This window comes from Molossus molossus, unplaced genomic scaffold (genome assembly GCF_014108415.1).
Source record: "Molossus molossus isolate mMolMol1 unplaced genomic scaffold, mMolMol1.p scaffold_m16_p_33, whole genome shotgun sequence".
NCBI classification, from domain to species: domain Eukaryota; kingdom Metazoa; phylum Chordata; class Mammalia; order Chiroptera; family Molossidae; genus Molossus; species Molossus molossus.
In genome coordinates this window covers 1205325-1231448 of record NW_023425370.1, presented here as the reverse complement: position 1 = coordinate 1231448, position 26124 = coordinate 1205325, and the positions used below count along the sequence as shown (strand labels likewise).

General features: G+C 64.5%; 3 protein-coding genes across 4 annotated transcripts; 1 reads left to right on the top strand and 2 right to left on the bottom strand.

The window, feature by feature from the left end:
* Positions 1–278: 278 nt before the first annotated feature.
* On the bottom strand, positions 279–1466 carry ARC (activity regulated cytoskeleton associated protein). The gene has a single exon (XM_036281354.1). The coding sequence runs from the start codon at positions 1464–1466 to the stop codon at positions 279–281; it is 1188 nt and encodes a 395-aa protein (XP_036137247.1).
* Positions 1467–11162: 9696 nt separating this feature from the next.
* Positions 11163–14229, bottom strand: JRK (Jrk helix-turn-helix protein). The gene has a single exon (XM_036281251.1). It carries the CDS (start codon positions 14161–14163, stop codon positions 12502–12504), a length of 1662 nt encoding a protein of 553 aa, XP_036137144.1. The 5' UTR covers positions 14164–14229; the 3' UTR covers positions 11163–12501.
* A 6769-nt stretch (positions 14230–20998) lies between these two features.
* Positions 20999–24917, top strand: THEM6 (thioesterase superfamily member 6). 2 transcript variants are annotated; one of them, XM_036281254.1, is made up of 2 exons: positions 20999–21521; positions 23189–24917. In XM_036281254.1, exons 1-2 carry the CDS (start codon positions 21009–21011, stop codon positions 23300–23302), a joined length of 627 nt encoding a protein of 208 aa, XP_036137147.1. In that variant the 5' UTR covers positions 20999–21008; the 3' UTR covers positions 23303–24917. The 2 variants fall into 2 exon arrangements, with proteins under 2 accessions (XP_036137147.1, XP_036137148.1); XM_036281255.1 differs by having other exon boundaries at positions 21009–21362.
* The last annotated feature ends 1207 nt before the right edge of the window (positions 24918–26124 follow it).

Here is a 26124-nt window from a genome sequence, read left to right as displayed (position 1 = left end):
GCCTGAGAGTGTGTGGGTGTGTGGGGGGTGGGGACTGGTGGACCGGGCAGGCCCAGGGCCCCGGAAGACAGACGGAGGGAGGGGGAGAGGCCTCCTTTGCTGTTTGGGGGCACTGTCCATAACGGGATGATTGTGTCCCTGGGAACCAGGCTGGGAGGTTAGGGGTGTTCACCTAGACGAGGGTGAGGGCTTCCCCGCGAGGGAGTCAGATCAGCTTGAAAGTCCTGGCTGGCAAAGGCCACAGGGATGTGGCGGGCAGACTGGGCCTGGGACGCCCTCTATTCGGGCTGGGTCCGGTCACTGGCCACAGACTCGTTGGTGAGGGCTGGCGTGACGGCCTCGTCCTCCGTGGGGGGCTGGGGGCCAGCGGGCTCAGCCGCCAGCTCCAGGTCGTCCTGCACCTCCATGCCCCTCTGGATGAGCTGCTCCAGGGTCTTGGGCAGCGGGTGGCGCAGGAAGCGCTTCAGCTTGGGCTGCAGGGTGCCCACCACGTACTGGATGACCTCCTCCTCGTCCGCGTCCACGTACAGCGTCTGGTACAGGTCCCGCTTGCGCCACAGGAACTGGTCCAGCGGCTCGCCCTGCTTCTGCGGCAGGTCCAGCTCGCGCTGCAAGGCCTCCCGGGACAGCGTGCCCTCGCTGTACTGCAGGAACTCCTTCTTGAACTCCACCCAGTTCTTCACGGAGCCCTGCTTGAACTCCCACCACTTCTTGGCTGGCCCGTTCATGTGGTTCTGGACCTGGGACAGCCAGTACTCCTCGGAGCCGCCCACCTGCCGCAGGTACTCCTCCAGGTGGCTGAGGAACTCGTGCGGGTCCTCGAAGATCTGAGTGTCCACACCAGGGTTCGGCTGCCCGTCCTCACTGGACCCCCAGGGCGGGTACTGCTGGGCGTCCTCCAGCTCCTCCTGCCCGGGCAGCTGGCCGGCAGCGGGCGGCGGGGTGATGGCGTAGGGGCTGACCGTGTAGTCGTAGCCCTCGGCCTCCGGGCAGCAGCTCTCGGGGCCCCCGACACCCACGGAGACAGTGTGGCGGGCCGGCTCGCTGCCCACCGGCTCCTTGCTGCCCATGGCCTCCAGGCGATCTGCCCACCTCTCCAGCCGGTAGAAAACCTCCCGCCACACGTGCATCTCGCGCTTGACCCAGCGCTCCAGGTTGGCGATGGTCTCCTGGCAGCGGCACAGGCAGGCCTTGATGGACTTTTTCCAGCGCTGGGAGTCGCCCGTGGGCACGTAGCCGTCCAGGTTGTTCTCCAGCTTGCCCACGGACCTGTGCAGCCCCTTCAGCTCGCGCTCCACCTGCTTGGACACCTCGGCCAGCAGGTGCCGGTGGGTCCTCCGCACGTGCTCCAGCATCTCGGTTCGGCACTTACCGATCTGCAGGATCACGTTGGGCTTGGCCACCGGCCCGCCTCGCGGCGCGGGGTAGGTGTGGAGGCCGCCGGTCGTCCTGCGGTCCAGCTCCATCGGCGCGCAGGTGCCGCGGCGCTCGGACAGGAGGGAGGCGGCGGGCGGCAGAGTCCTCTTGGCCGGCGGGGCTGCGGGGTCTGGCCGCGCGGAGGTGCGGGAGCGCCGGCGCTGATGGGTCCCGCGGCGGAGGCTCTGATGGGTCCCGCGGCGGAGGCTCTGATGGGTCCCGCGGCGGAGGCGCTGATGGGTCCCGCGGCGGAGGCTCGTTCCACTGGGCCCGGAGCGGCGGCGGCGGCAGCGCAGGAAGACGGAGCAGGAGCAGCAGCGCCGAGCTCTGCACCCAGCCGCCCGGCGCCGGCTCTTTATGCTGCCAGCGCGCCCGTGGGCGGCCCCCGCGCGGAGCCCCGGCTCCCATTGGCCCGCGCGCCCACCCTGCGGGCCCGCCTCCGCGCCGGCTTCTCTAGGCGCAGAGGGAGGACCCACCCCCTGCACACACGACAGGCCGGGGTGACTAATCCGCTGACTCCGCCGCCCCCTCCCCCGGCTCATTCAGCCAGCAAACCCGAGGGACGTGCTGGGGGCCAGCGACCACCCCCCGCGCCGCGGGGGCAGGAGGTGCAGGTGTGTGCCTGGAGGGGCTGGGGCTGGCGGGTAGGCTGCCCCATGCACAGGGTGAGGAGGGCCCCTCCCCCAGGGCTTCGGGGTGGGATTCCGCCTCTCGTCCCTCCTTGTTGGAAAGGGGGGAGGGGTGCTGGCGCTGGACTCTGCCTCCTGGGTCCTCATTCCCCCATCCTGACCGGAACCCCGCCCAGTCCAGCTGCAGATGCCCAGCGGTAGATTAGCCCTGACAACCGCCCAGATATTCAGACCCTCCTTCCCTTGAGCGGAAGGTTTCAAGGAGCCTTCAGGTTCACAGGCGCAGGCACGCTCCCAGGTGTCAGGTGTAAGCCCAGGTGGCCTATAGCTCCTGCCCACCGCCGCCTGGGCTGGCCCTCCCGAGCTGTGAGAGGGACACGCACCCAGGCTCTGCCTGGCCCCTGGCATGGGTGTGGATGTGTGACAACCTATCCAATGGCCATGTAGTTCCCCCAGGGAAATCTGGACACCTGTCCCTGGGGCGGGGATGGAGGGGCCCACAGGGGGAACCTGGTCAGAAGCTCCAAGACCTGGGAGAAAGGAGGAGGGAGGGAGGCAGGGAGCAGAGGGTGCGGCAGACTGCTGCAGTCAGCCAGGCAGGGAAGAGGGCACCATATAAGGAATGGGGCTCCGGAAGCTGAGATTCCCCTCTGCCTCCCTGGCAACAGCCGCAGGGGAGGGATGTCCTTCCTGGGCAACCCCATGGAGGATGCGCCTGGGTCCCAGGTCCTCTGATGTTACCTGGGCACAGGTAGCACACACTGCTGCCCACGGCCAGAGGAGCGAGACAGCCACGGCCAGTCAAGAGAGCTCAGCCCTGTTGCCCCTCTCTCTCTCTCCTCTCAGCAACACACACACTGCACACTCATCCCCCTGTCATACCTCCCCACACCCGCACCCCCATTACACATGCACCCCCCACACGCATCCCCCCACTACGCACTCATCCCCCTACACAGACACGCGTCCCCCCACTACACACCTCCTACATGCACACTCATCCCCTCCCCCTCACACAGCCCCACACTGTCTTGTTCACTGCCTAGGACACAGCCCAGGGGCCCACACTCTGGGACCCCCAGGCCCCTTCCCCCTGCTCCAGGAGCCCTCCTCCCCACCCAGAGCCAATCTGTCTCCGCCTTTCCTCTGAGCTTCCGCCCCTGCTTTGGACGGGAAAGTCTTTCTGGCACAAATTTCCCCAAAAACCGCTCTCCTGGCATTTCTAATTAAAGGCGAGTGGGTGGCAGAGGAGGGGGGGCAGGCGGAGAGGCTTCCAGAACAGGAATCCCGGCGCTGCCCGGCATTTCCCAGAGCCGCAGGAGACCTCGGGCCCGTGTGCGATGCCTGTGGGCTGCGTGTGGCCGGGCAGCCAGTGTGGCCGTCCCGGTCCCTGGGAGCAGAGAGCCTGTGCCATGGCTGAGGTGAGCTGGGGCTGTGTCTGAGGGCCCTGGTCAGGGAAGGCGCCCCCTGGGCGGCTGGGCAGGGGCCGCACTCACCCGCCTGTGTGCACCACACCTGTGTGCAGGGCAAGCACCAGGGCCAGCGCCTGAGTGACCAGGAGCCACCGTCCACCCCCCAACAGTGGCCCCACCCCACCAAGATAGCAGTGGTCTGCTGCCCGGCTCCCTGGCGGAGGAGGAGCCCAGCCAGGGCCTAGGGGGCCAGGAAGGGGTTGACCAGGCAAGAGAAGCTGGTAGGGTACAAGAGGGGCTGGGGGAGGGGTGAACAAAGGCAGGAGATTGGAAGGTTGGGGGGGGTAACACATCACCCTTGTGGGGGAGCCAGGCCTGACAGGGGGTCTCAAGGTTGGGTTGGGCTTGACCCAGACACTTGGGGTCCCCCTTTCATGGCCAGTCCAGCCTGAGTCCGGTGCAGGGGAGATGCCAGGGCAGAGCTGGGCAGGACCTGCACAGAGGCTGTGCCCGCGGGCCCCGCAGTGACAGGTGACAGGCTGCAGCTCTGCCTGCTCTGGGAACATGTAATCGCTGCCCAATTATCGCCCCAGAGCCCTCAGCAAACCTCCGCACTGGAGCCTGGGGCTCCACTCCTCCACCTCTGGAAAAGAGGCCAGCTGCTCCCCCGCCTGGGATGGGGGGTCTGCCCCTGCGCTTCCCCCCATGCCCCCCCCTGCAGAGTGCAGACCTCCACCCCCGCTGCACCCGAGCAGGATGGATCAGGCTGGAGAGGGGCAGGTGGAGGGGCAGCAGGACTGCAAGGAGGGGGAGGGCCTGGGGACTCCCCACTCTCAGAGCCCAGCTGGTCAGCTGCCCCTGGGCCTGCCTGAGAAGGAGGGGGCTAGGCAGGGTTCAGAGGGCAGGCCAGGGTGACCACAGAGGGGGATCTGCCCAGTGCTAAGATCCAGGCAGCCCCCATTCAAGCCCCTCTAGGGTTCTGACCGCCTGCCCGGAGGGCACCGGGCTCCCAGACCCCAGATGCTAAGAAGCTTATCTCAGGATGGGTCTCGCTCCCAAATCCACAGCCTCAGGGAGCCCCACTCCGGCTCCACCCCACACTGAGCCTTGTACCTCTCAGACCTCACAGCCCGCCCCCAGACAGCTCCCCATGGCTACTCTGTAACCAAGTGCTTCCCCCACAGGGCTCACCACTGCCTCTGGGGACCCCTTAGTGCTGGCTCCTGGGCCCCACCACCTGCCTCCCTTCCTGCTCCTGTGGCTTTTCAAACTCCGGGTATTTGCTGGGGCTCCCTCCCAGTCATGTTCAGTGTCAGCAGCCCTGGCCGGTTTGGCTCAACGGTTAGTGCGTCGGCCCGTGGACCAGAGTCCCCGGTTTGGTTCCCGCTAAGGGCACGTACCTCAGTTGCAGTTTGTCCCTGGCCCCAGTTGGGGGCCTTGTGGGTGGCAACCAGTTGATGTATCTCTCTCACATCAATGTTTCTCTCTCTCTCTCTGTCTTTTCCTCCCTCTCCCTCCCGCTCTATCTGAAGATAAATGCAAAAATGTCCTCGGGTGAGGATTATTTAAAAAAAAAGTTCAACGTCAGCAGCTAGCACCTGGGTGTGAGCACCAGCTCCTTGGGGAGCAGAGCTCATGGGCCACCTCGCATGCACATGCACACGTGTGCACATGCGCACACGCACATACGCGCGTGTCCACACACACACACATGCACACACACGCATATGCACACACGCACATATGACACATGCACTTGCACTCATGCATGCACACGTTCCAGCTGATGATAGCAGCTGCTTCAAGGCCCAGCCCAGTCCTTGGGGAGGAAGAGCCGGGCACCTGGGGGAGGGCCTGCCTCTCACACGGCCACCTGTAGTTCAGGTGCCCACCCTCCACACGAACCACAGCTTGGCCTGCCACCCTGTGGGCCATCCTGGGTCACATGGCCTCCTTCCATGGCCACCACACCTGAGGGAGCTGGGAGAGAAGAAGCAGGTGGCCCTGCTCCTGCCCACAGGGAGCCCCCCTAGGCCCAGCTCCTGGACCAGCACTTCCTGGTGGACAGCCTCTCCCCCCGCCCCACCCCGCCCCAGCCCAGGAGTCCACAAGCTGCAGAACCTGGGACCTCAGCCTCCCCGCTCCCAGGCCACCAGGCTGCTCCCCACTTCTGCCCGAATGCAGCCCTCCTGCTGCATCTCACAGGGCGGGAGACTGGTGGGCACAGCGCTGAGCGGCTGGAGCCCGGAGCAGGGGGCACAAGCAGGCCTTTGGGTGGGTGGGAACAGATGGAGGGCCCGGCCCTTCTCCATCCATTTCTGGTTGGGGAGGTTGGGCTCCCCTGTGAAATGGGCGACAGTGCCAGGGCCTCTTCTCTTGCCGGGTTCTGGTTCAAGCCCCCCGTCACTGTCACTGTCACTGCTGGGACCTGGGAGGCAGGCGTGCCGGGGACCCCGTCGGGCTGCTCCCTGGCTCTGTCCCTCTCCTCTGCCTGAGGCAGCACCGGGCCAGGACACGTGCCGGGCGGCTGCACGGGCCCGGGGCGTGGGCGGGTGAGCAGCCGGCAGACGGGCCTGAAGCTGAGCCCAGGCAGCTGGGAGGACACCTGGGCTCTCCCGCTGGTGCCGCAGCCCCCAGCCCCGCCCTGAGGGTGCCGCCGTGGGGCCAGGGCAGGGGACACAGCGGGTCAGAGCTGAGACTTGGGGTGGCGGTGAAGACCAAGGCAGAAAGAGGGACTGAGGTCTGGACGATGGAGGGGCAGAGAGACACCAGAAAAGGAGGGTCAGGACGCGGGTGGCCTGCTGTCATTTCTCACGGAGATGGTCTCACCCCATTTTCACAGAGCTTCTAGGAGGTGGGCCCCCCCAGGCAGCCGGCAGAGGTCCCTGGGCCACACCTGACCAGGATGCTCGCTGCAGCAGAGCTGCCTGGGGGGACCCCAGGAGCCGGGCCGGGCGGGCCGGGGGCCTCTGGAGCCGGACAGGGCACAGCTGACTGGGGGTCCAGAGACCTGAGACAGGATGTGACAAGAGCAGGGGCCTGGGCCCTGGCCTGGGGACCCAGGGGAGGCCTCGCAGAGCTGAGGGAACATTTTCTTTCTGATCCCCCCTCCCGGCTTCCTCTTCTCTGGCTTGGCAGTGTGTGTGCTGCGTCCTATCCCCGGGACAGGCAGTCTGTTCCTTCCTTCCGGCCCAACGCGCCAGGCCCCCTCCCTCCTTCCTCCTCCCTGCCTCCTGCCTCAGCGCCTTCCAGTCCAGCCTCCAAGGAAAGTTCTGTATTTTTCCAATGATCCCGGCACAGTGGTGCCTGAGCAGCTGCTCCTTGTGCCCCGCAGGCATCCCCGGCCACCACCGCACCAGGGGGCCGAGCCAAAGGGGGGTAGGCAGCCCATCCGCAGAGCACCCCACCTCTACCCCCAGCCATTATGGAGGAAGAAACAGGCCAAGAGAGGGCCAGGGGCGGGTCCCAGCCCCGAGGTGAGGAAGCCAGAGCCAGGACAGGGGGTGGGAGTCCCACCGGCTCCAGGAGCGGCCTCCAAGGGCACACAACCAGCTCTGCCTGCTGAGCCGGGAGGTGGGTGGGTCAGTCATTCAGTCAACAAACAGTGCGGAGCTGGACTGGGCAGGCACTGAGCACGGTGGGGTGCAGGGAGGCACAGATGCCCACAGCAGAGGGACGGGGCCTGCGCACGGGGCCTCTGCTCACAGCCTGGCTCAAGGTGCCGCCCTTGGCTTCTGGGGCTCAAGCTGGTCCCTCTGACACAAGTCCAAGCTGGGCTCCGGGAGAAGGGAGACCACCGCAGCACTGTGGGGTCACACCGAGGCGTGGGGGAGCTGGGGCCGAGGACAGCCCGACCCTGCCTCTGCTGAGTCTGTCCACAGCCCACTGGGCTGGAGTTGGCACCTGCCTCCTCTCCCGCTTCTCCTCAGGTCTGTGACCTCCTGCAAACCACTTAACTCCTCTGACCCTGTCATGGCCACATGCGGGGGGCACACTGGACCGGGGGGTTTGGGGTGCCGATGGCATCAGTGCGTGGTGAGGAGCGGACTGCATCTGTGACCGCTGTGACCACTCTCTCCAGCCCCCAGAAATGCCCGACACCCCCAGTGTGCGGGGCCAGCAACCCAGGGGGCCCTGAGGGGCAGGGGCAGCTGGAGGGGGAGCAGGGGAGCTGGATGCAGGGGTCTGGCAGGCGCGGATAGGGATGGCTGGGGCCACCCGTCTCAGAGGCAGGGCCGGGGGGGGGACCCTCCTCACAGTGGCTGAGACACTGGCCTCCAGCACTGGGTCTGCGGCCTGGAAGGCGGCCAGCGGGGCCACAGGTGCAGGCAGATGGGAGCTGCTCGGGCCAGTGTCCCCGCTGGAGAGCCGGTGTCCCAGATGGGAGAAGGGCCGGTCTGAGGGCTGCTTAAGGTTCAGGCAGGAGGGGCAGCAGGGCCCCAGTCGCCTGGAGACCCTGGCAGTCAGGTGTGGGAGGAGGTGCGGGCTGGCCAGGAGCAGCTGGGAGCCTCCTAGGGGTTTGGATGCCACAGGGCTTGCCCCCTCCTCTCTGTCCCTCTGGGCCCCCAGCATTGGGCCCATCTCCACTGCTTCCCTGGACGCCCAGGGACCCCAGAGCGTGCTCCCAGATCCCCAAGTGTGGCTAGCCCTCAGCCAGGGTGGGGGTTCACTGCCAGCTGGCCTGGCCAGGGGCCCCGGAACTGGGGATTCGGAACACAGTGCCAGGGAGAGGGTGGCGCGTGCTTTCCGCTGTCCCTGTACCTCCGGTGAAATCTCTCCCCGGCACCAGCAGCCGCTTCCGGAGCCATAAATGGAGAGAGGCTCAGAATAGCTGGTGACGCGCCTGGAGCCTCCCCACGTAGGCCAGCTCTGCGCCTATGAGGAGCCCTCCTGGAGGGACTCCTGCCCAGCACCCCTCTCCCCGAAAATGGCGGAGGCTCCGGCCCCCACCTGCTGCCGGCCCGCTGTGTGACCTGGCACAGTGCCACCTCCCGGTCCTCCACGCCCACAGCGCTGTGCGGGCTGGGACAGTCCTCCCGGAGCCCTGCCCAGGGCCCCTGTCCTCCCCCAAAGCCCCAGGGCTGCGGGAGCCTGGGTCCAGTGTGGCTCACCCGGCACCTACTGGGTGCCAGGAGTGGGCACAGCCTCCGTGTCTGGACTAGCCCGAACGAGGGACTGAACCCCAGGGGCTTGCGGGGTTGTTGAGGGGCACAGGCTGGGGCAGTGGACCAGGGGGCTCGCCCCTCTCCATCCCCCAGTGCCCTCCAGGCTGCAGCCAGGTCCCCTGACTGCTGGCCACTCCCTCCCCTCCCATGGGGCTGGTCCTGGGTGGCCCACCCTTCACAGCTGCCTTCCCGCCTTGCCGAAACCTCGTGTGTTCTGACATCTGACCTTCCATCCTCCACGTGGAACCTGCGGTGCAGCCAGAGTGGTGACAATGACCAGGCCGAGGGCGCTGGCCTGAGAGGCTGGGGCGGGTGGGGGGGGGGGGGCAGAGCAGTGAGAGCTGCCGGCGGTGACAGCAGCTGCCGACAGGAGAGGTCGCACTGGCCTGGGTTGGGGCCCTGTGGCCAACAGCCCGCGCCCATGCCAGCATGGGGCACAGGCAGGCTGCTGTAGGGCGTGGGGGTGTGGGGGCACTGAGGGACAATTAGGGGTGCCGTGGACCACGCCTGCCCCTGAGCCACCCCCATCTCCTCTCCACCCAGGGCAGCCCCAAGACCCCTGGTACAGGACACCCTCCAAGTCTAAGAGATGTCCGTCCCAGCAGCCCGGAGGCGGCATGCAAGGACATCATCGTCTGCCCTGTGTCTTCTCCCCAGCCCGGCGGCTCTGGGGGCAGACTGGGCTGAACCTCCTGGAGAACATGGTGGCGGCCACCGCAGTCCCCTCCACCTTTGTCCAGGTGGAGCAGCAGCTGCTCTGACCACCTCATGCCAGCAGGGTCTCGGGGGAACCCAGGACGCCTGGTCTGAGCCATGGTGCCGAGGTCACCTGTCCTGGCTGGGCCCACCTTCCAGAACGGTGGGGAAGGCCAGTGCCCACCACGGCTGCCGGGCGGCGGCCACGCTGAGCCTCCCCAGGACTCACCATTTCTCCTCGTCAGAGCCCATCAGGCTCTGCTGGTCTGCGGGCCCACACAGCCCACAAGCAGCCCGCCCCCAGAGCCCACGTGGTCCGGGCCTGGCCTCCCGGCCTGACTCTCCCAGTACCCGGCCCAGCTTCTCCCCAGCCCCTTCACGGGCTGCCAGAGCGACAGGCAGCACCCTTACTCACCACTCACCCCCACTCACAGGGCTGACTCACCTCCCAGGTGTCTCCAAGCCTCCTCTGCACCGGAGAGGCCTTTGTGTCACAGCAGAACACGTCACGCCTGGCACCGAGGTGCCCTGACGCACCTGACCGGCGGGAGGAGAGCGAAGGTGACAGCTGCTGAGGCGCAGCCCCGGGTTCTGGCCGTGAGCGTCTGACAGGAGGCTTGGAACACGCGCTAGGGAGCCGGGCGAGGGCTCCAACCGTCCCCACACCACCTTCCCCTGCAGAGACCTGGCCATTCATCTGTGAAACGAGGCTCCGCAAAACCTAACCAGACACCCTCATCGCTCCAATTAAACGTTCAGTCTCTGATGGGATCTTCAGCCCAACCGTGTTGTTTCCCTGAGTGACTAAAAATTGTCCTTTCACTTTTTTTTTTTTCCAAATCAAGAGTGAGGCGGCCTCACGCTGCCAGGGTGGGCTCCTGGCAGCCTGCCCGTCCCGGGCCCTGCAGGTGTCCCAGGAGCCCCTGCGCCTGACCAGGCAGGGAGACTGGACACAGCCACAGCAGGTGAGCAGGGGGGGGGGGGCGCGGCGGGGTGGCCAGTGAGGCTCTGAGAAGGGGACCCCGCTAACTGTGGTGAAAGGGGCAGGATGGATGACGGTCAGGGCTGGACCCAGCTGGACGGCTTCCTGGAGCCTGGGGGCTGTGCTCCAGGGCCCCGCACTGAGCTGCCCGAGGACTCAGGCCTCTGGGCCCTGCTTTGCAAAAGGCCTAGTCCTGCTCCAGCGGGGCCCTGACTGCTGGCTCCCCCCCACTTCCCCAGGCCTGAACCCACCCGTGGCCTAGGCAAGGGGGTCCGGCAACGCCTGGTCCACGGCAGGTGCCTGGAAACGCTGGCTGACAGGCTGAGCTGCCCGCCCGCCCCCTGAACTTCCCAGGCAGTGGGCACTTAGGTCTACCCGGGCTGCTGAAGGGCGATGGGGAGGTGGGATGAGAGGCTGGAGCATCGACCCTGAGCCCTGGGCAGCATCACCCTGTCCGTCCCTCCTGCTGGAGCTGGTCTAGAGGGGCCGCACCCCCCGAGGCCCTGCATGTCAGCAGTCACCAGGTCCCCACCACCCTGCCCTTGGTTTATGTGTGTTTTATGTGGTAAAACACACATAAATTCACTTCTCCCACCCTTTTGCGTGGACAGTTCAGTGGCACTGAGCAGTGTCGTCCAGAACTTCTCTTCACTGCACAGAGCTCTGTGCCCTGGAGGCCCCCCAGCCCTCCAGCCAGGCCCTGAGCAGCCTTGGGCAGGCCACAGCCTGTCCCCAACTCACTCAGCGCTTGCAGGTGGCCCCCACCCAGCTCCGCAGGACACAACCCACGCAGACGGACAGGCCACAGCGTACTCGCTACGGCAGGCGCAAGTTGAAGATGGCTCTGTGAACACCGAGTTCAACAAACAGGCTGTTTTATTGACTTAACTCTTTACCTGCAGACAAGTGCAGCCTTTTCTTTGAACTTCTGTCCTTTGAGAGTGGGGACACAGCTCCTTGCTGGGCCAGCACTCTAGGTGGCGAGATCCTGTGAGGGCGGGGCTGGGTGGTGGTGCTGAGGCCCACAGACGGGCAGAGCACCTGCGAGCCTGCTGTGGGGCCCTGGGCAAGGCAGGGTACAGGGGCCTCTTCCTTTTGAGGGACCAAGTGAAATAAGCCTGGTGCCAAGGTGGATGGGCTTAGTGGAATGAGGCCCCAGCCACCCAGGGTCAGGCACGGCGGGGGCGGGGTCCAGCAGGGAGGGTTCTCGGAACCCCACATGCCCCCCCATTGCAGGGCACTGGCCATGGCCTCCAGTCCCAGCTCCTCCCGCCAAGAAGCTGCCACCTGCCCTGACCTGGCGCCCTCCATTGTTTTAAGTGTCTGTTTAATCAAATGATAAGGAATGGGAGCCGGTGGCCTCATTCTGGAGCCACAGATGAGATCTTGGGGTGTCCTCATCAGAGCGACCAGCCACGGGCACATCCCTGAACTGAGATGAGGCCTTGTGCTCTGGGCTGGCTTTCATTAAATTCATTGCCCCGTAAAATGAGGTAAGATGACTCATTCCCAAGGGGAAGATGGGGCGTGCTGCGGCGGCCCAGCGGAGCAGACATGAGGTGGGACCCACCCACCCTCACACCTGTCCCAGCTGTCACCTGCCTGCACCAGGTCCTCCCTCTGGACAACCCAGACCCAGTTCTGGCTGCTCCCTGCCACCAGCCAGGCATCTTCTTCCCACTGAGCTCAGCCCCGCGCTCGCTTTAGGCAAAGCCATTCAGCTTCGTCCAGTCAGCGTGCGGCTCACACCTTGAGGTCTGAGCCGAAGGCGGAGGGAGGTCGGAAACGTGGAGGAACTTTCAGGAGAAGTCGTGTCACTGTGTAGGGTCGTGCCTAAAGTGGGCACACGCAAACAGGTGGCCCATAAAGCCACACGGAGGGACTTTGCCGATTGAGACCCAGCCCTTGGGACCCACCTAACACGGGCAAGGCCACCAGACCAGCAGACCAAACCCCAAGGGGCGAGAGGTGGCTTTTCTCCTCTGGGACAGGCAACCATCTCTGCCCTCGGCTCAGCCAGCGGACGCCACCTGAACGTGCCGCCAGTCCTGGGCTCCGGCCACGACAGGCTCGGGGACGTCTCAGGTTGGGTGGGCCCTTTCCGAGCGTCAGGTTAACAGCGCGAGGGGCCGCGCATGTCTTGGCCCCTGCCCTGGGCAGCTCCCGCCAGCGAGCACCACGGGCCACGCTGCTGGGTGCTGTCAGTTTCGGCCCGCAGTGGACGGGGAGCGGGCCGAGGTGGCCGGGCCCCCTGCACGCTCCTGGGGAGCTTCGAGTTTGACCACAGCCCTGAGGGCCAGGCGCCGCCACTGCCCCTGCCGCTGCCGCAGGAAGACGGAGCGCAGCGCATGCAGCTGCCCCAGCTCCTGTGCCGTGAAGCAAGGCTGCCCCTCGGCGAAGCGGAGCACGGCGTCGAAGGCCACGGCCGCCTGCTCCCAGGCTGCCTCGGCGCCCTCCCCGGCGGCCTCGGCCCCGCCACTCTTCTCTGCCTGCTCCAGGTGCCCCTCGGCCGGGTGCCCTGCTCCAGCCGCCTGCCCCAGCCCGGCCCGCTCGGCGGCTGCGCTCCCGTGGAGCCTGCTGCTCGGCCAGGACTTGACCTCCCTCCCTAGCTCCAGGACGTGAGCGAAGGTCTGGTCGTGAGGCTTGGCTCTGAGGTGCTCGGGCTCCTCCTCAGAGGACGAGCCTTCAGCCGAGGAGGCTGCGGGCCACAGCTTCCTCCAGGCCCGGCTGAAGACGGCGCGGGGCATGGCGTCCCAGGCGCAGGCCACGCTGCGGACGGCGTCGTTCACATTGTAGGGAGGGTGGAAGCCCTGCGGCGTGGCGGGGGGGCTGATGAAATTCCTCATGAAGTCCCATCGAATGCCCTGGTCCATGGGCTGAATCAAGGAGGTGACACTGGCCGGCAGGAAGATGGTGAAAATGTTCTCCGAAACCAGCTCGGACTCCTGTGGGTGGGCCCGGGAGCTGTCCAGCAGGAGGATGGCTTTGCTGTCTTCGGGCAAACCCAGGGCTCGGAAATGCTCTCTCACCGAGGGGGCAAAGACATGATGGAACCAGTCAGAAAACACGGCCCTGTCTGCCCACGCGTTCCCATGAGCCCGGTAGGCCACGGGCAAGTGCTGGATGCCCCTGGAAGCCCGGGGGCCGCTCCACTTCCCGATCACCAAGGGCTTGATCTTGTGGGAGCCTGTGGCATTGGCACACATGAGGACGGTCAGCCGGTCCCTGCTCTGCCTGCGGCCGGGCACCGGCCCGCCCTCGGGGCTGGGACCAGGCAGGCACTGCCAGAAGAGGCCCGTCTCGTCGGCATTGTACACCTGCTCCGGCGTCAGGCCGTGCTCCACGGTCAGGCTCCGGAAAAACCCACAGAACTGCTCGGCCGCTTGGTGGTCGGCCACCTGTTTTTCACTGGACGCGTCCAGCTTCTTGATGCCATGTCTGGCCTTAAAGCGCCACAGCCACCCGCCAGAAAACACGCAGGGCTCGGTCAGCTGCATCTGCTCGTAGAAGTCCTTGGCCTTCTCGATGAGCATGGGGCCCGAGACGGGCACGCCCTCGGCACGCTTGCCCAGGAACCACTCGTACAGCACGCGGTCCAGGTGCTCGAGCTTGGGCGTGTGCAGCGTGCGCCGCCGCTCCAGGGCCTTGTTGCAGTCCGAGCTGGCAAAGAAGCGCAGCAGCTGGGCCTTGTGGGCCTTGATGTCGTACAGCGTGGACATGCCCACGTTGTACTCCTGCATCAGCGCCTTCCTGCTCTCGCCCTTCTCCAGGCGCACACAGATGTCCATCTTTTCCTTCAGGGTCAGCACCACCCTCTTGCGCTTCTCCCCTGGGCCCCTCCCAGCCGCCTGCTTGGAGGCCATGTGGAGGGTGGCTTGTCCCAAAGGCGGACAGGGAGGACACGTGCCTGGGCTAGAGGCCTTCCTGCCTCCCCTTCCCCCGTTCTCTCGGCCCCCACCCACTGCCCACCCGTCTGCTGACCCTCCTCCGTGCCTCCCTCCAGGTCCAGCAACCTCTAGCCTCAGCTGTCTCTCATCTTCCACTCCTGGCCGGCGCCTGGGCCCCTCTCCCGAGTCACACCACTCCCTCCACTTCTCCACACCGTTGAAGCTTATGGCCTTCTCTGCGGAACAGCGGCAGCTTCTCCTCCCAGCCACAGACCAGAACAGAGGGGCCCGGGAGCTGGCTCCGGCTAACCGAGGCTGCGCAGCCGGAGCCAGGGTGCCTCTCTCCTGGGCTCCAAGTGCCGTTCCACACGCATCGTGAGTAGGAACTAGAAAGCAGAGGGGAAGAAAGAGCAATGTCACGGAGCGTGGCCTGGGCTGCCTGTGAGCACATCCTCCTGACTGCACGGGCCGGGAAGCAAACGCTGAAACCAGTGATGTGGAAATGCCCAGCACATGAGCTGCCTGGCAACTGACCTGGTGCCCAGCTCTCTGCCCAGCCCCTGGTGTCCAGGACACTCTGGCTCCTTCCAGCTTCTACCAAGCGACCCGAGTCATTATGGTCCCTTCCGGCTGGACAATTCCATCCCTTTACAACAATTTCTCGCAACCCCCCACCCCCATCCTTGCACCACTGAACAGACTGAAGGGCGTAGTGCCCACATCCTTGTTGGCCCGGGGAGCCTAAGAATCACAGCCCCTTAAGATGCCGACGGGCTCCAGCCTCTGGGGACTGAAGAGCTGTGACACTGGCAACAACCGCCCAGCTGGTCTGCGCGGTGTGGCTGCTCCGACAGTCCCCTCCCTGCCTTCATGACTCGGCCTCCAGCCCTCTCGCTGGGAAGGACGGCAGATCAGCCCTGCAGCAGCTCAGGGAGCTCACTGCAGCCCCCGCCACGCCCCCAGAGAAAGACCCGCAGTTCTCACAATTGCACTTCTAGCCATAGCCCCTGCCCCGCCTCCCTTCCAAACCCTCCATTTGGCTGCTGCTTCCAACTTCAAGCAGCTGGTGCGGCCATAGGAAAAGTCCCACATGGAGCATAAAAATATGGTCCTTTGAAACCACAACTCAAGAGAAATGATAAGTTTCTTCCAATGTAGCAACAGCCCAAACACTACTGCGGGCCCGTCGCCAGCTAGCCTGAGCACGGCCTGGCACCCTCCGGCCAGCCTCCGGGTCTGGGGTGAGGGAAGGCGCTGTGTGGGGGCTCCCCTCCTGCTCACTGGGAGCGACTGGAGGCGGCCCTGTGGCCCTGTGGCGAGCAGAGGGAAGCAGAGGCCGTTACCCACTTTCAGGGAGACAGTTACTATGAAACCAGCTTAGAAACCAGGAGGAAACCGGGCCCCAGAGGGTGGGCTGGGACAGCGGGAAAAGGTGTCCTGGGGGCTCAGCACCAGGGCTGCGGTCATGGTCATGACGGACGATGCCTCCGCCTGACATGCAGGTGTGTGCAGGGCGACAGGGCAGCTGGAAACACGTGAGCTGGCTCCGGGGGCAAAACCTCCTGTAAAGATGAAATTCGGATAGTACTCCTGACACCAGTTCCTAAACGGAAAGCGCATGACACAGCAAGAGAAATCACGGGTGTCCACCTGGTCACGTCGAATGGGGCACGGCCACCGAGGCCACCGAGGCCACCGGGCACTGACGGCCACAAACGTGTTATCCCCTTGTGCCCAAGGAACAGACCAGAAAAACGAGGGCGGGCAAAAGGGGGCAGAGCCAGGGCAGGAGAGGGAGCCCCTCACCCGCACGTAGACCCTCCGGGTCCTCAGAGCGGCGGGGGGCTCATGAAGAGTCTGGAACCGAGGAAGAGATGGCCCAAGTCCCGGGGCGAGAAGGGTGGGGGGAGGGACGGAGACCTCGGGGTGCACATCCTGCAGGGAGGCGCCGAGCCCGTGTCCGTGGAGCTCGGCGCGAGGGACCCCGGGGCGACTGGTTCCGCCCGGGGCACGTCTGGCGCAAGGGCGAACCAAAAAGGAAACACAAAGTCCAGTCTCCGGCGGCTTCTTCGGGGGAAGGGAGGGGACCTCAGCGGCTCCGGCTCCTGCAGGCGCAGCCCCGGGGCCGAGACCGGGCGCCACGGGCGGGCTCGGGCTGGCAGCGCGGCCCCGGCCCCAGCCCCGCGCGGCGGGAGGCGGAGGCGCTCGGCCCGCGCCCGGGGCGACCCCCGGGAGCGCGGCCCTGCCGAGGGCGCCCCCGGCCCGCCCCCGGCCCGCCCCCCGGCCCGCCCCCACTCACCTGCGGGCGCCCAGCCGCTGTCACCGCCGGAAGTGCTGCCGTCGGCCCTCCGCCGACCCGCCTCCCTCCGCCTCCCCATCACTTCCGGGACGCTCTAGGCACCCTGGAGGACTCGCGTCTCGGTGGCGCCGCAGGAGGCTGTGGGGATGCAGATGGGAAAAAGCGGGGCGCCCAGGTGTGGACCTCCATGGTGTTGTCCCAGGGGAACTGTACGCCTCGATTTGCTCGTCTGTAGCATGGGCGCGGGGTAGCTGGAGTCTCGGGAACCCTGTGCCGATGGAGCTGTGGGCCTCTCAATCCTGGGCAGGGGTCTGGAGGCGGGCGGGCAGGGCCGGCCGCCTGGACCAGGGCGGCCTGTAACGTGGACGTTCCCTGTAAGAGGGAGCACGGAGGGTCAGAGTCAGGGAAGACAATGTGACATCAGGAGCCGAGGGAGAAAAGGTGACCTGAGTGTGCTGACATGTTCATACCCCATAATTGATGATTGGTAAATTATTGTGCTAACTCATTTATAGCTTCATAATTGATGATTGGGAAAGTCACTATGTGCCCTCTAGCTGAACCTGTTTTGTAAAGAATTTAATCAACAGGATAGAGATCAAAATAATCTCAGTAAATTGGAATACTCCCTGAACCAAGAAATTGTTGGGAGCTGGCTACGTGCCTGACAGGGTCCACGGAGCCTGGAGGTCTTGAGTCAGAGACTTGACCTCCCCCACAATCTCAAGGAATTAGGCTTGCATTGTGTTTGTGCAACTCGGGGCTAAGTGTGACCCCATGTACCTTGAAATAACTGAGAGAACAGACTGGGTGTTCCTGGGTGGGCCCTGGTGTTCCTGTTATCCGCAAGGCAAATTAATTCTATACAGCATTGTTGTAGCCCTGAACATTATATGTCATAAAGCATGTTGATCTCATGAGGCTGATCTCCAAAGACTCTGTCACAGGGGTGTTGGGATTCAGACGCCGGCCAGCTAATAAACAGCTCTAATTTGGACTTCAATTCTCTAGCGCCACAACACTGAGGACAGACACTGGTGGCAGTGTGTGCCCTGCAGGTGGAGGAAGGAGCCGCAAGCCACGCAGTGCAGATGCCTCAAGAAGCTGGAAAAGGCCGGGGAACAGATGCTCGCCGGAGCCTGCAGGAGGAGCAGGCCCTGCTGACACCTTGGTTTGAGCTCCATAGACGCGTGTCAGACTTCGACCTCCAGAACTATAGGTTAGTAAACAGTGTTGTTTAGCCCATCATGTGCATGGCCGTTTTGTTACACCAGCAACAGGGAACAGAGACAGGCTTTGATGCCTTCCTCCTCCGTTTCCTCCTCCCTTGGCTCCCAGGACCCTACCCACCTCCATTCCCCGTCCTCCGTCCCTTCCTCCTCCGTTTCCTCCTCCCTTGGCTCCCAGGACCCTACCCACCTCCATTCCCCATCCTCCGTCCCTTCCTCCTCCGTTTCCTCCTCCCTTGGCTCCCAGGACCCTACCCACCTCCATTCCCCATCCTCCGTCCTCACTCTCTCCTGCCCATTTCTAACTAGCCAGGTTCACTCCATGATTCTGTCTGTCTACACCCACGCCCTGGGCGAGCTCCTCCATTGTCATTGCTCTACATCTCCCGCCAGGACCCTCCCGCAAACTCTGCCTCCTAGGTTTTACCACATCCGCACCAGCTTTGTAACGGGCACCTCAAACAGTACTCCTAAACCGAGGTCCCAGCCTCACTGAGTGGCACGACGTTTCACTGACCGTGTGAGGCATGTGAGCTTATGGGACTGTGGCCTGGAGTGAGATGTTTAGAAAGTTTCAGTGAGCACTGTGGTCAAGGAAGGTGCCCTGGAGGAGGGGCCACACTCACCTCCATGTGACCTTGAGCAAGATCCTGGCCCTCTCTGAGTCCTAGGCTCCTCACATGCATAGAGGAGCCAATCTCCACCAGAAAGAGCCTAACCTGGTGCGTGGTAGGTGGCTGGGCAGAGGAGACCTCAGAGGTGCTGGGAGTCCCAGCGGTCTGGGTCTCAGGTCACCCCAATTCATACCGCCAGCCCACACCTCCATGCCATCTTTATCCAGGGCTCAAGGTGAGAAGGTGGGAGCTGCCCCTGCTTCTCAGTCTCCCCTCACTGCCCAGGTGAGCAGCCCTGGGGTTCTCCCCCTCACCGTCCTGGGGCACTGCCTGGCTCCTGGACAGGTAGACAGATGGATGTACAGTCAGCCTGCAGGGTGGTGGGAGGCACAGGGCACAAAGCTGCAAGGTAAGAAGTGCCACAGAGGGAAGATAGGAAGAATGAAAAAGGTCAGTGCTGGAGGAGACCTCTGGGGCTCTGTCCCCAGAGGACTGAGATCCTGCTCTGTAGGGATGGGGGGTTGGTAGATGGACGGTTTGTAACCTTGTGATATGCATCCTCACAACCTGGCCAGCCTAGGATCAAAGTGTGTGTGTGGCCCTGGCCAGCTTTGCTCAGCGGTTAGAGCGTCGGCCTGTGGTCCAGAGAGACCTGGGTTCAGTTCCTGCTAAGGGCATGTACCTCAGTTGCAGTTTGTCCCTGGCCCTGGTTGGGTCGTGTGGGTGGCAGGCACTCGATGTGTCCCTTTCACATCAATGTTTCTCTCTCTCTCTCTCCCTCCCACTCTATCCAAACAAAAAATGGAAAAAATGTCTTCAGGTGAGGATTAAAAAAAAAAAGCTTGGCCGCATATGAATGCTTTGTTTGCATGTGTATAAGATAAGGTTTGCAGGAGTTGTGGGAGACAGAGGTTTGACTGGAAGGCAGTAAAACCACCTTGGCCGCATATGGGTGCTTTGTTTGCATGTGCAAAGGTTGGAACACCTAGAGTGGAAAATGAGTTGTAGGACCCAAGAATGTCTGGGTTTGTTATTTTTTAGCTTTAAAGTATTGTTTCTGCCGTAAAAAGCGAGAGACAAGGCTAGGCTGTATGGTTTGCAGAGACGCTATCTAAAGGAAATAATTTACATAAATTCTCATGTAACTTGGGAAACCATTCTGCAAATAAATTGGGCTGCATCCAGAGGTCTGGAGCATTTGCTCCCTTGCTATGCTCCCCCTCACTCCTACCAGTGTGTGCTTGCAGTTCATTGTGTTGCGCCGACCCCAGCACTGCTCCCAATGCCTAGCCCTGGCTTCTGCTTTGGGCAGTGGGGCCCCGTGGAGATGGTATGGCCTGTGCTGCGCCAGTCTGGACTCTAGGCCGGGCTATGTCTTTCCTGGCCCAGGGTCCCAGGGTGGTGACTAACCCACTCAGAGCCTCAGCTTGTCTTCTGGAAAACGGAGATCATGACAGTGGCCACCAAGGCTGCCAGGGGTTGGTCGGGGTGTGATGACTGAGCTCAGGGCTGGCCAACTGCACAGTGAGGCTGCTTCAGAAAGGGCGAGGGAGGCTAAGAACTCTGCAGCCTCAGCACTGGCCCGGTGTGGGCTGGACTACAGCCCGGCTGCTGCTGGGTGCGATCTCAGAGCTACCCGACTGCACCCAGGAGCTCCAACTCCAGGATTCCAGTGCAGATTTGGGGAGACGCCCCCCTCCCAGGTCACTGGCAAACTCTGATTCGAGAGCCCTGGGGGCCAGCTGGAAGAGTTGGCCTGACTCTCTGCGCTTTCCCTCCCCAGCCTTGCAGAGAAGAGGGACAGGCACCCAAGGGTGTGCCACTGTCAGCTGGACTAAGTCCCAAGTGCAAGGCGCCTCTGAATCCATTGTTGACTCATTTACCTTCACCGCCTCCCTCCTCCGCCCCGACATTATTTGCTCCCGTTTTTTTAAGGGGCAAAGGGTGGAAGTGCTGGGGAATAAGCCTGGGACCATCAGGACCCTTAGCGTGCAGGGTGAATGTGGGTGGGGAGGGGTAGGGAGGCTACAGGCTGGGACTGGAAAAGTGCTCGGGTCAGACTGTGAGGCGGCCCACATCCACCGCTTAGGCTGTAGGGGTGTCGCCTCGCCTCGCAGAAGTGGAGGTTCTGGAGCAGAGGAGGGTCCGCTTCCCGTAGAGTCTCCAACTAGTGCCCCTGGGGACTGGCCGTGTCCGTTTCTCTTGCAGAGTCACGCAGCCTGGGCCGAATAAGTGCTGGGCTCTTGGACTGCTCCGGACAGGGGCCGAGGCTCGGGGGCCAGTCGGAGTCTTCAAGGCCAGGAGAGACGCCAAGGGCTTGCGCTCCTGGCAGGGTGTAGACTCTGCGGTAGACTCCGGGCGCTCTTGTGCCTGCAACGCGGAGCGCGGCCTCCAGATGCCGCTGTGGCGCCCCGCGCGGCCCTGTGCCCCGCCCGCCCGGGGAAAGCGATCGCGGCGCCGGCGGCGAGGAGGGACGGACCACTGAGGGCAGGGGGTGCCCGCCGCAGCGGGGCGGGGCTCCGGACGACAGCGCCGGCGGCGTCCGGCGCGTCCTCCCCTCAGCCGGCGTCGTGACGTGGTTCCCTCCGGCAGCGCGGCGCCCGTCGGTTCCGGGGCTGGCGGGCTCCAGCGGCTCCGCAGCGCGCAGCGGCGGACACTGGTGCCGCGGGCGGCGGCGCGATGCTGGGGCTGCTCGTGCCTGTGCTGGCCTTGGCGCTCGCCTACTTCGCGCTGCTGGACGGATGGTACCTGGTGCGCGTGCCGTGCGCCGTGCTGCGTGCGCGCCTGCTGGAGCCGCGCGTCCGCGACCTGCTGGCCGAGCAGCGCTACGGGGGCTGCGTGCTGCCCTCGGACCTGGACCTCCTGCTGCACATGAACAACGCGCGCTACCTGCGCGAGGCCGATGTGGCGCGCGCCGCGCACCTGGCCCGCTGCGGCGTGCTGGAGGCGCTGCGCGCCCTGGGGGCGCGCGCCGTGCTGGCCGCGTCGTGCGCGCGCTACCGCCGCTCGCTGCGCCTGCTCGAACCCTTCGAGGTGCGCACCCGCCTGCTGGGCTGGGACGACCGCGCCTTCTACGTGGAGGCGCGCTTCATCAGCCTGCGCGACGGCTTCGTGTGCGCGCTGCTGCGCTTCCGCCAGCACGTGCAGGGCACCTCGCCGGAGCGCGTCGTGCAGCACCTGTGCAAGCGCAAGGTGAGACCCCCTCCCGTGCACGACCCCGCGGGGCCCTGAGGCTCCCGGCCCTCCCCCTCCCCTGGTGAAGGCCCAGGCCCCCAGGTGCCCCTCTGCCTTGCTGTGTGCCGGTCCAGCCCTTTCCATTGGGCCCGGCGTTTCCTTCACTGATGCTGTTCTTCCTGGGGACTCCCAGGGCCCCCGAGTCAACTCTTCATCCTGGACTGGATTTGCGCCCCTCCTGCCACTTCTTAATCTGGCCCCTCAAGACTCCATGCCCATTGGCCACCTTTTCCAGAGCAGGGAATCCTAGACCAGGCCTCTCCCAGTAGGCTGTGTTGTGTCTTGGAGGGTGTACCACCCTCCCTGATCCTTGGTTCTGAACGTAGTGTGGGGGGGCGCGGGGGGTCAGTGAGAGGAAGTTGCGGGGAGTTCTCTAGAACCTGAGACACCACCTTCACACAGCTTAGAGTGGAGAGGATGGGTCAGTGTCACCTGGATTCGGCCTTGGGGGATTGACCCCTGGAGAGCTGCAGGCCTTTCTGCTTTTTCCAGTTGGAGAGAAGCTACTGTGCTGCCTGGTGCCAAGACACCTCCCCAGGGCCAGCCCCTCCCAGCACAGCACAGCCAGTGGCTACCGCAGCCTGGCAGCTGGACCCTGGGGACAGCCAGGGCGCGTCTGCAGTGATGTTTGCAAGAGCAGACTCCTGCTGCAGGCGAGTCCTGTGCACTCCCCTGGAGCTTCCATGACCAGGGGCCTGCTCCGACCCGGGCTGTCCTCAGGCAGGGTGCTAGCCTCACCTTGATTGTGAGAGGTCAGCTCTTCTCCATGTCAGAGATGGGGACACAGGCTCAGAGAGGGATGGGGACTGCCGGAGGGTGCACAGGGGGCCACAGGCACAGCTCCCTGGTTTTCTGTTTCTGTCAAGCCAGGAACACAACCAAAGAGCCTGGATCTCCCCCCATCTCTGTAGGGACAGAAGTGCTCTGTGTGTCCCTTCATGTGTCAGGGGGCCGGGAGGGGTGGCCAGCATGGGCAGTGGCTTGTCGTCAGGGCTGGAAGTTGACGGGCTGAGAGCTGTGACCAGAAGGCCAGAGGAGATGGGAGTCAAGGCAGCCCTTCCTGCACGGGAGGCCATGGTGCCGTCGGGTGTGGGCTGGAGGGTCACTGATGGGTGAGGTCCACATGAGAGGTGAGTGAGCTGATAACACCGCATGACTGGGACACGCGAGGGCACTCAGCCCGGGACAGGAGGGCCAAGGGATGGACAGGAGGGCCAAGGGATGGCCAGGAGTTGCCCAGTTTCCTGCCTGAGCTCTGGGAGTCCCAGGTGGAGGGTCTCAGGGTTAGTGTGGGGCAGGCGGAGCCCACGGCCCAGGGGTCCTGTGTGCTGAAAGGCTGGCATGGGGTGGTGTGGCCTTGGGGTGCAGCTGGGCTGGGAGGAGAGTGCTCCCGAGAGCCAAGCCTGGACCTAGAGCCGAGCCCGAGCCCGAGCCCAGACTTGTGCTGTGACAAGGCAGCTCCCGTGTCTTCAGGGAAGGCTGGGTTCCAGCTCTGAGCACCTCTACGTGGCCTGGAAGCACTGAGATGGGTGGGCATTTACATGGGTGGGTGGCCTCCCTGTACCCCTGCTTGTTCTATGCCCTTGGAGGGCTCATGGGAGCCTCACTGTCCTCTCCCCCTGCAGGTGGAGCCCCCTGAGCTGCCTGAAGACCTGCAGCACTGGATTGCCTACAACGAGGCCAGCAGCCAGCTGCTCCGGGCCGAGAGTGGGCTCAGCGATGTTGCCAAAGACCAGTGACCACCACTCGCTGCCCACCAGCCTCTACCTGGCACAGTTGCCCACCTGTCCCTGCCTGCCGGGGGCAGAGTGCAGAATGGGCTAGCCAGGCTGGGCTCTCTTTCCGATCAACCCAGCCCCCTTCTCCCGCTCGGCCTTTCTCCCTCCCCCATTGTTGATGCCCCTCTGTGACCTTCCACACACTGAGCCTGGGATGGGGTGACACAGGCGCCCAGACCTGTCTCTGCCCTCAGGGTGGAGACAGTGGGTGAAGTGGGAAGTCCAAGGCCCTTGGCATTCAGACTGTTGGGGAGGTGTGCGGGGAGCCAGGCCTCCATGGGCCCACGTCCAGAGGCCACTCGGAGCCAGAGGCCATCTGGAGCTGCACTGAATACCAGAGCCCGCCGTCAGAGCTGGGTCAGGGTGGCAGGGTCACGGCTGATTCGGGCACAACGAGGCGCTGCCAGCAGCTCAGGGCAGGTCCTTCTGGCTGCAGGTGACAGAGGGACAGGCCAGAGGCAAGGCGGACTGGCCGGAGGGTGCTTAGGAGGGAGGCCCGGCCACCGGGGATACCCCGGGGTAAGGACAGGACCTGTAGCCGGGGTCAGATGGTATGGGGGCTCCTGTGGAGATGGTTAGTTTCCTGTCGCTGAGGGGTGTCCTGGTCGGGACCTGCTGCCCAGGAGGAATGGAGCAGGGAGTGGGGTTCTGCCTGGTCGCTGTCTGCACCCCACCCTTGCCTATCTGCATTCTTCAGTGCCCAGAGGTGTGTGCTGTGTGACCATGGATGAGGCTCTGCCCTCTCTGGCCCTCCCACTGGGCTGTCCTTGCGCCATATCCTGTCTTGCTGCCCACTTTTTCCTTCTTACTGAGGGGCTGCCTCTCTGGATGGGCAGGGCGGGGGCCGGCTCTTCTCGGCTTTGTTCCAGTGGCCTGTCCTGGTGGCTGCTCTCGGGGCCCCCTGACGGTCACCAGCCTGCTGGGATGCTGGCCAGAGCCACCTGCTCCAGCCTCACGCCTGGCCTGTCAGCTGGGGAAAGGGAGGCCTGGAGAGAGGCAGGAACTGGCCGAGATCGATGAGCAAGGAAGCCCCAGCCCAGGCTCTGCGAGATGGCTCGGCTCCCCGGCTGGCTGGGGACATTGTGGTCAGGCCCTCGGGCGTGTGACAGCTGCTACCTGTGTGCGTGGCCTCCTGCGTGTTTGTGGCCCGTTTGCCCGTGGAGCAGCGAGAGCCCAGAACGGCCTCCTGCTGCCCCGACCAGGGGGCCCGCCGCCACCTAGCCCCTCGCCTGCCCCCGCGCTGCCTGGCAGCCGCCACGGGAGAGCTGCAGTGTCTGTTCCGTTCAAAGAACGCCCAGGATTAAAGGGCTCCCGATGTCAGTGTGTGGGCGCGTCCTCATTGCGAAGCTCTGACCCCCAGAGAAACGGGGTTGCGTCCTGGTGTGGGGGCTATCCACGCTGGGCTCCGTGAACCGAGGGCCCCAGCTGGCAGGGCAGGGTTGTCCTCATTCCTCAGGATAGGGGACCGAGGCTGGAAAGGACCTGCCCCAACCCCGTCCAGCCCCTGGTCTTCCCATCCTCGGCCCCGGACGAGCCCTGCGCCCTGTTTCAGGCCTGCTCTTAGGTGTCAGTTTGTTCCCAAGGTCAAGTCCCATGATCCTCCAGGGGGCTTGGGCGGTTGTACCCCAGACTCGGGGGGCATGCCCCAGGCCCCTGGTGGGAATAGGAGAGTTTCAGTGAACAGAAGGGCTGTTCTGCAGGCCCCTTGAAGGGGGCAGAGGGGTGCCACCCCCAGGACATGAAGCGGTTGAGCAGTGCAGATGGGCCGTGTCGGGCGCTCGCCACCCGCCCAGGAGGACCTGGCTGCGGCCTCGGGCAGACCGGGCAGCGGGGGACACTTGGCTTTGCCACGTGCATTCACAATGGGGAGGTGGGGCTGGAGTGGGCCTGGCCCAGGTTGTATGGGCCTGGGCAGAAGTGTCCCGGACCGTGTGGGCTGGGGCAAGTTGTATGGGACTAAGGGGGGGGGTGCAAGGAAACCGAAGGGGTGCCCAAGCGGAAGCTGCAGGTGTGTGTGTGTGGTCTCAACCCAGACACAGGCTCAGGCAGCCCTCCAGGGACAAGGCCTGTTGAGCAAGTACTGGGGAGGTGGCCCGGAGGGTGTGGTGCTGGCCCAAGTCCAAGGTGAAGTGAAGGTCCCTCCGCACTGGAGCTTGGGTTTCCCTAGACACTCGCATTGGGGCCCAGGTGGGCTTTCTGGGGTGAGCCTGGAGAAGGCTGGTGGTAGACGCTTGGGGACCACCCCCACCGCCTCGTCTCAGCACCCTCTGTTGCGACGCGGGGGCCGAGTCATCACAGGCCTGGCGAGGGGGAGCCATCCCGGGTCCTGGGCCACTGCAGGCCTGGCCCTTCCTTCCGCCTGGCCTGGTGGGCCCCCCACCCAACCAGTCTCTGTCCTTTCGGGCACTGCCCTGATGCCCCTCCTTCGAGCAGCCATCCCTGCCCTGGTTCTGGGGGTGCGGTGCTCCCCCTGCACGTGAGGCCCCATTTCCAGCCCAGTCAGGCCTCAGTGCTCCTGAGCCCACGAGCAGAGTCCTGCCTGGTCTGTGGACATGTCCCAGGCTCAGTGACCATCCCTGCTTCCACGGGGACAGTGATGTAGGTGAGGAGACGGCTGCAGAGCCTGGGAGGCTGGGCAGAGGCAGACGGGGAGATGGAGGGGCTGGGGAGAGCGCAGAGGGGAACAAGTGCCCAAGGTGGTAGTGCCAGGGATGAGGTGGGGACCCTCGCCGTCCCAGTGGGCAGTCCAAGCCCAGGAAAGAAACCCAGGAGACCCAAGGCAG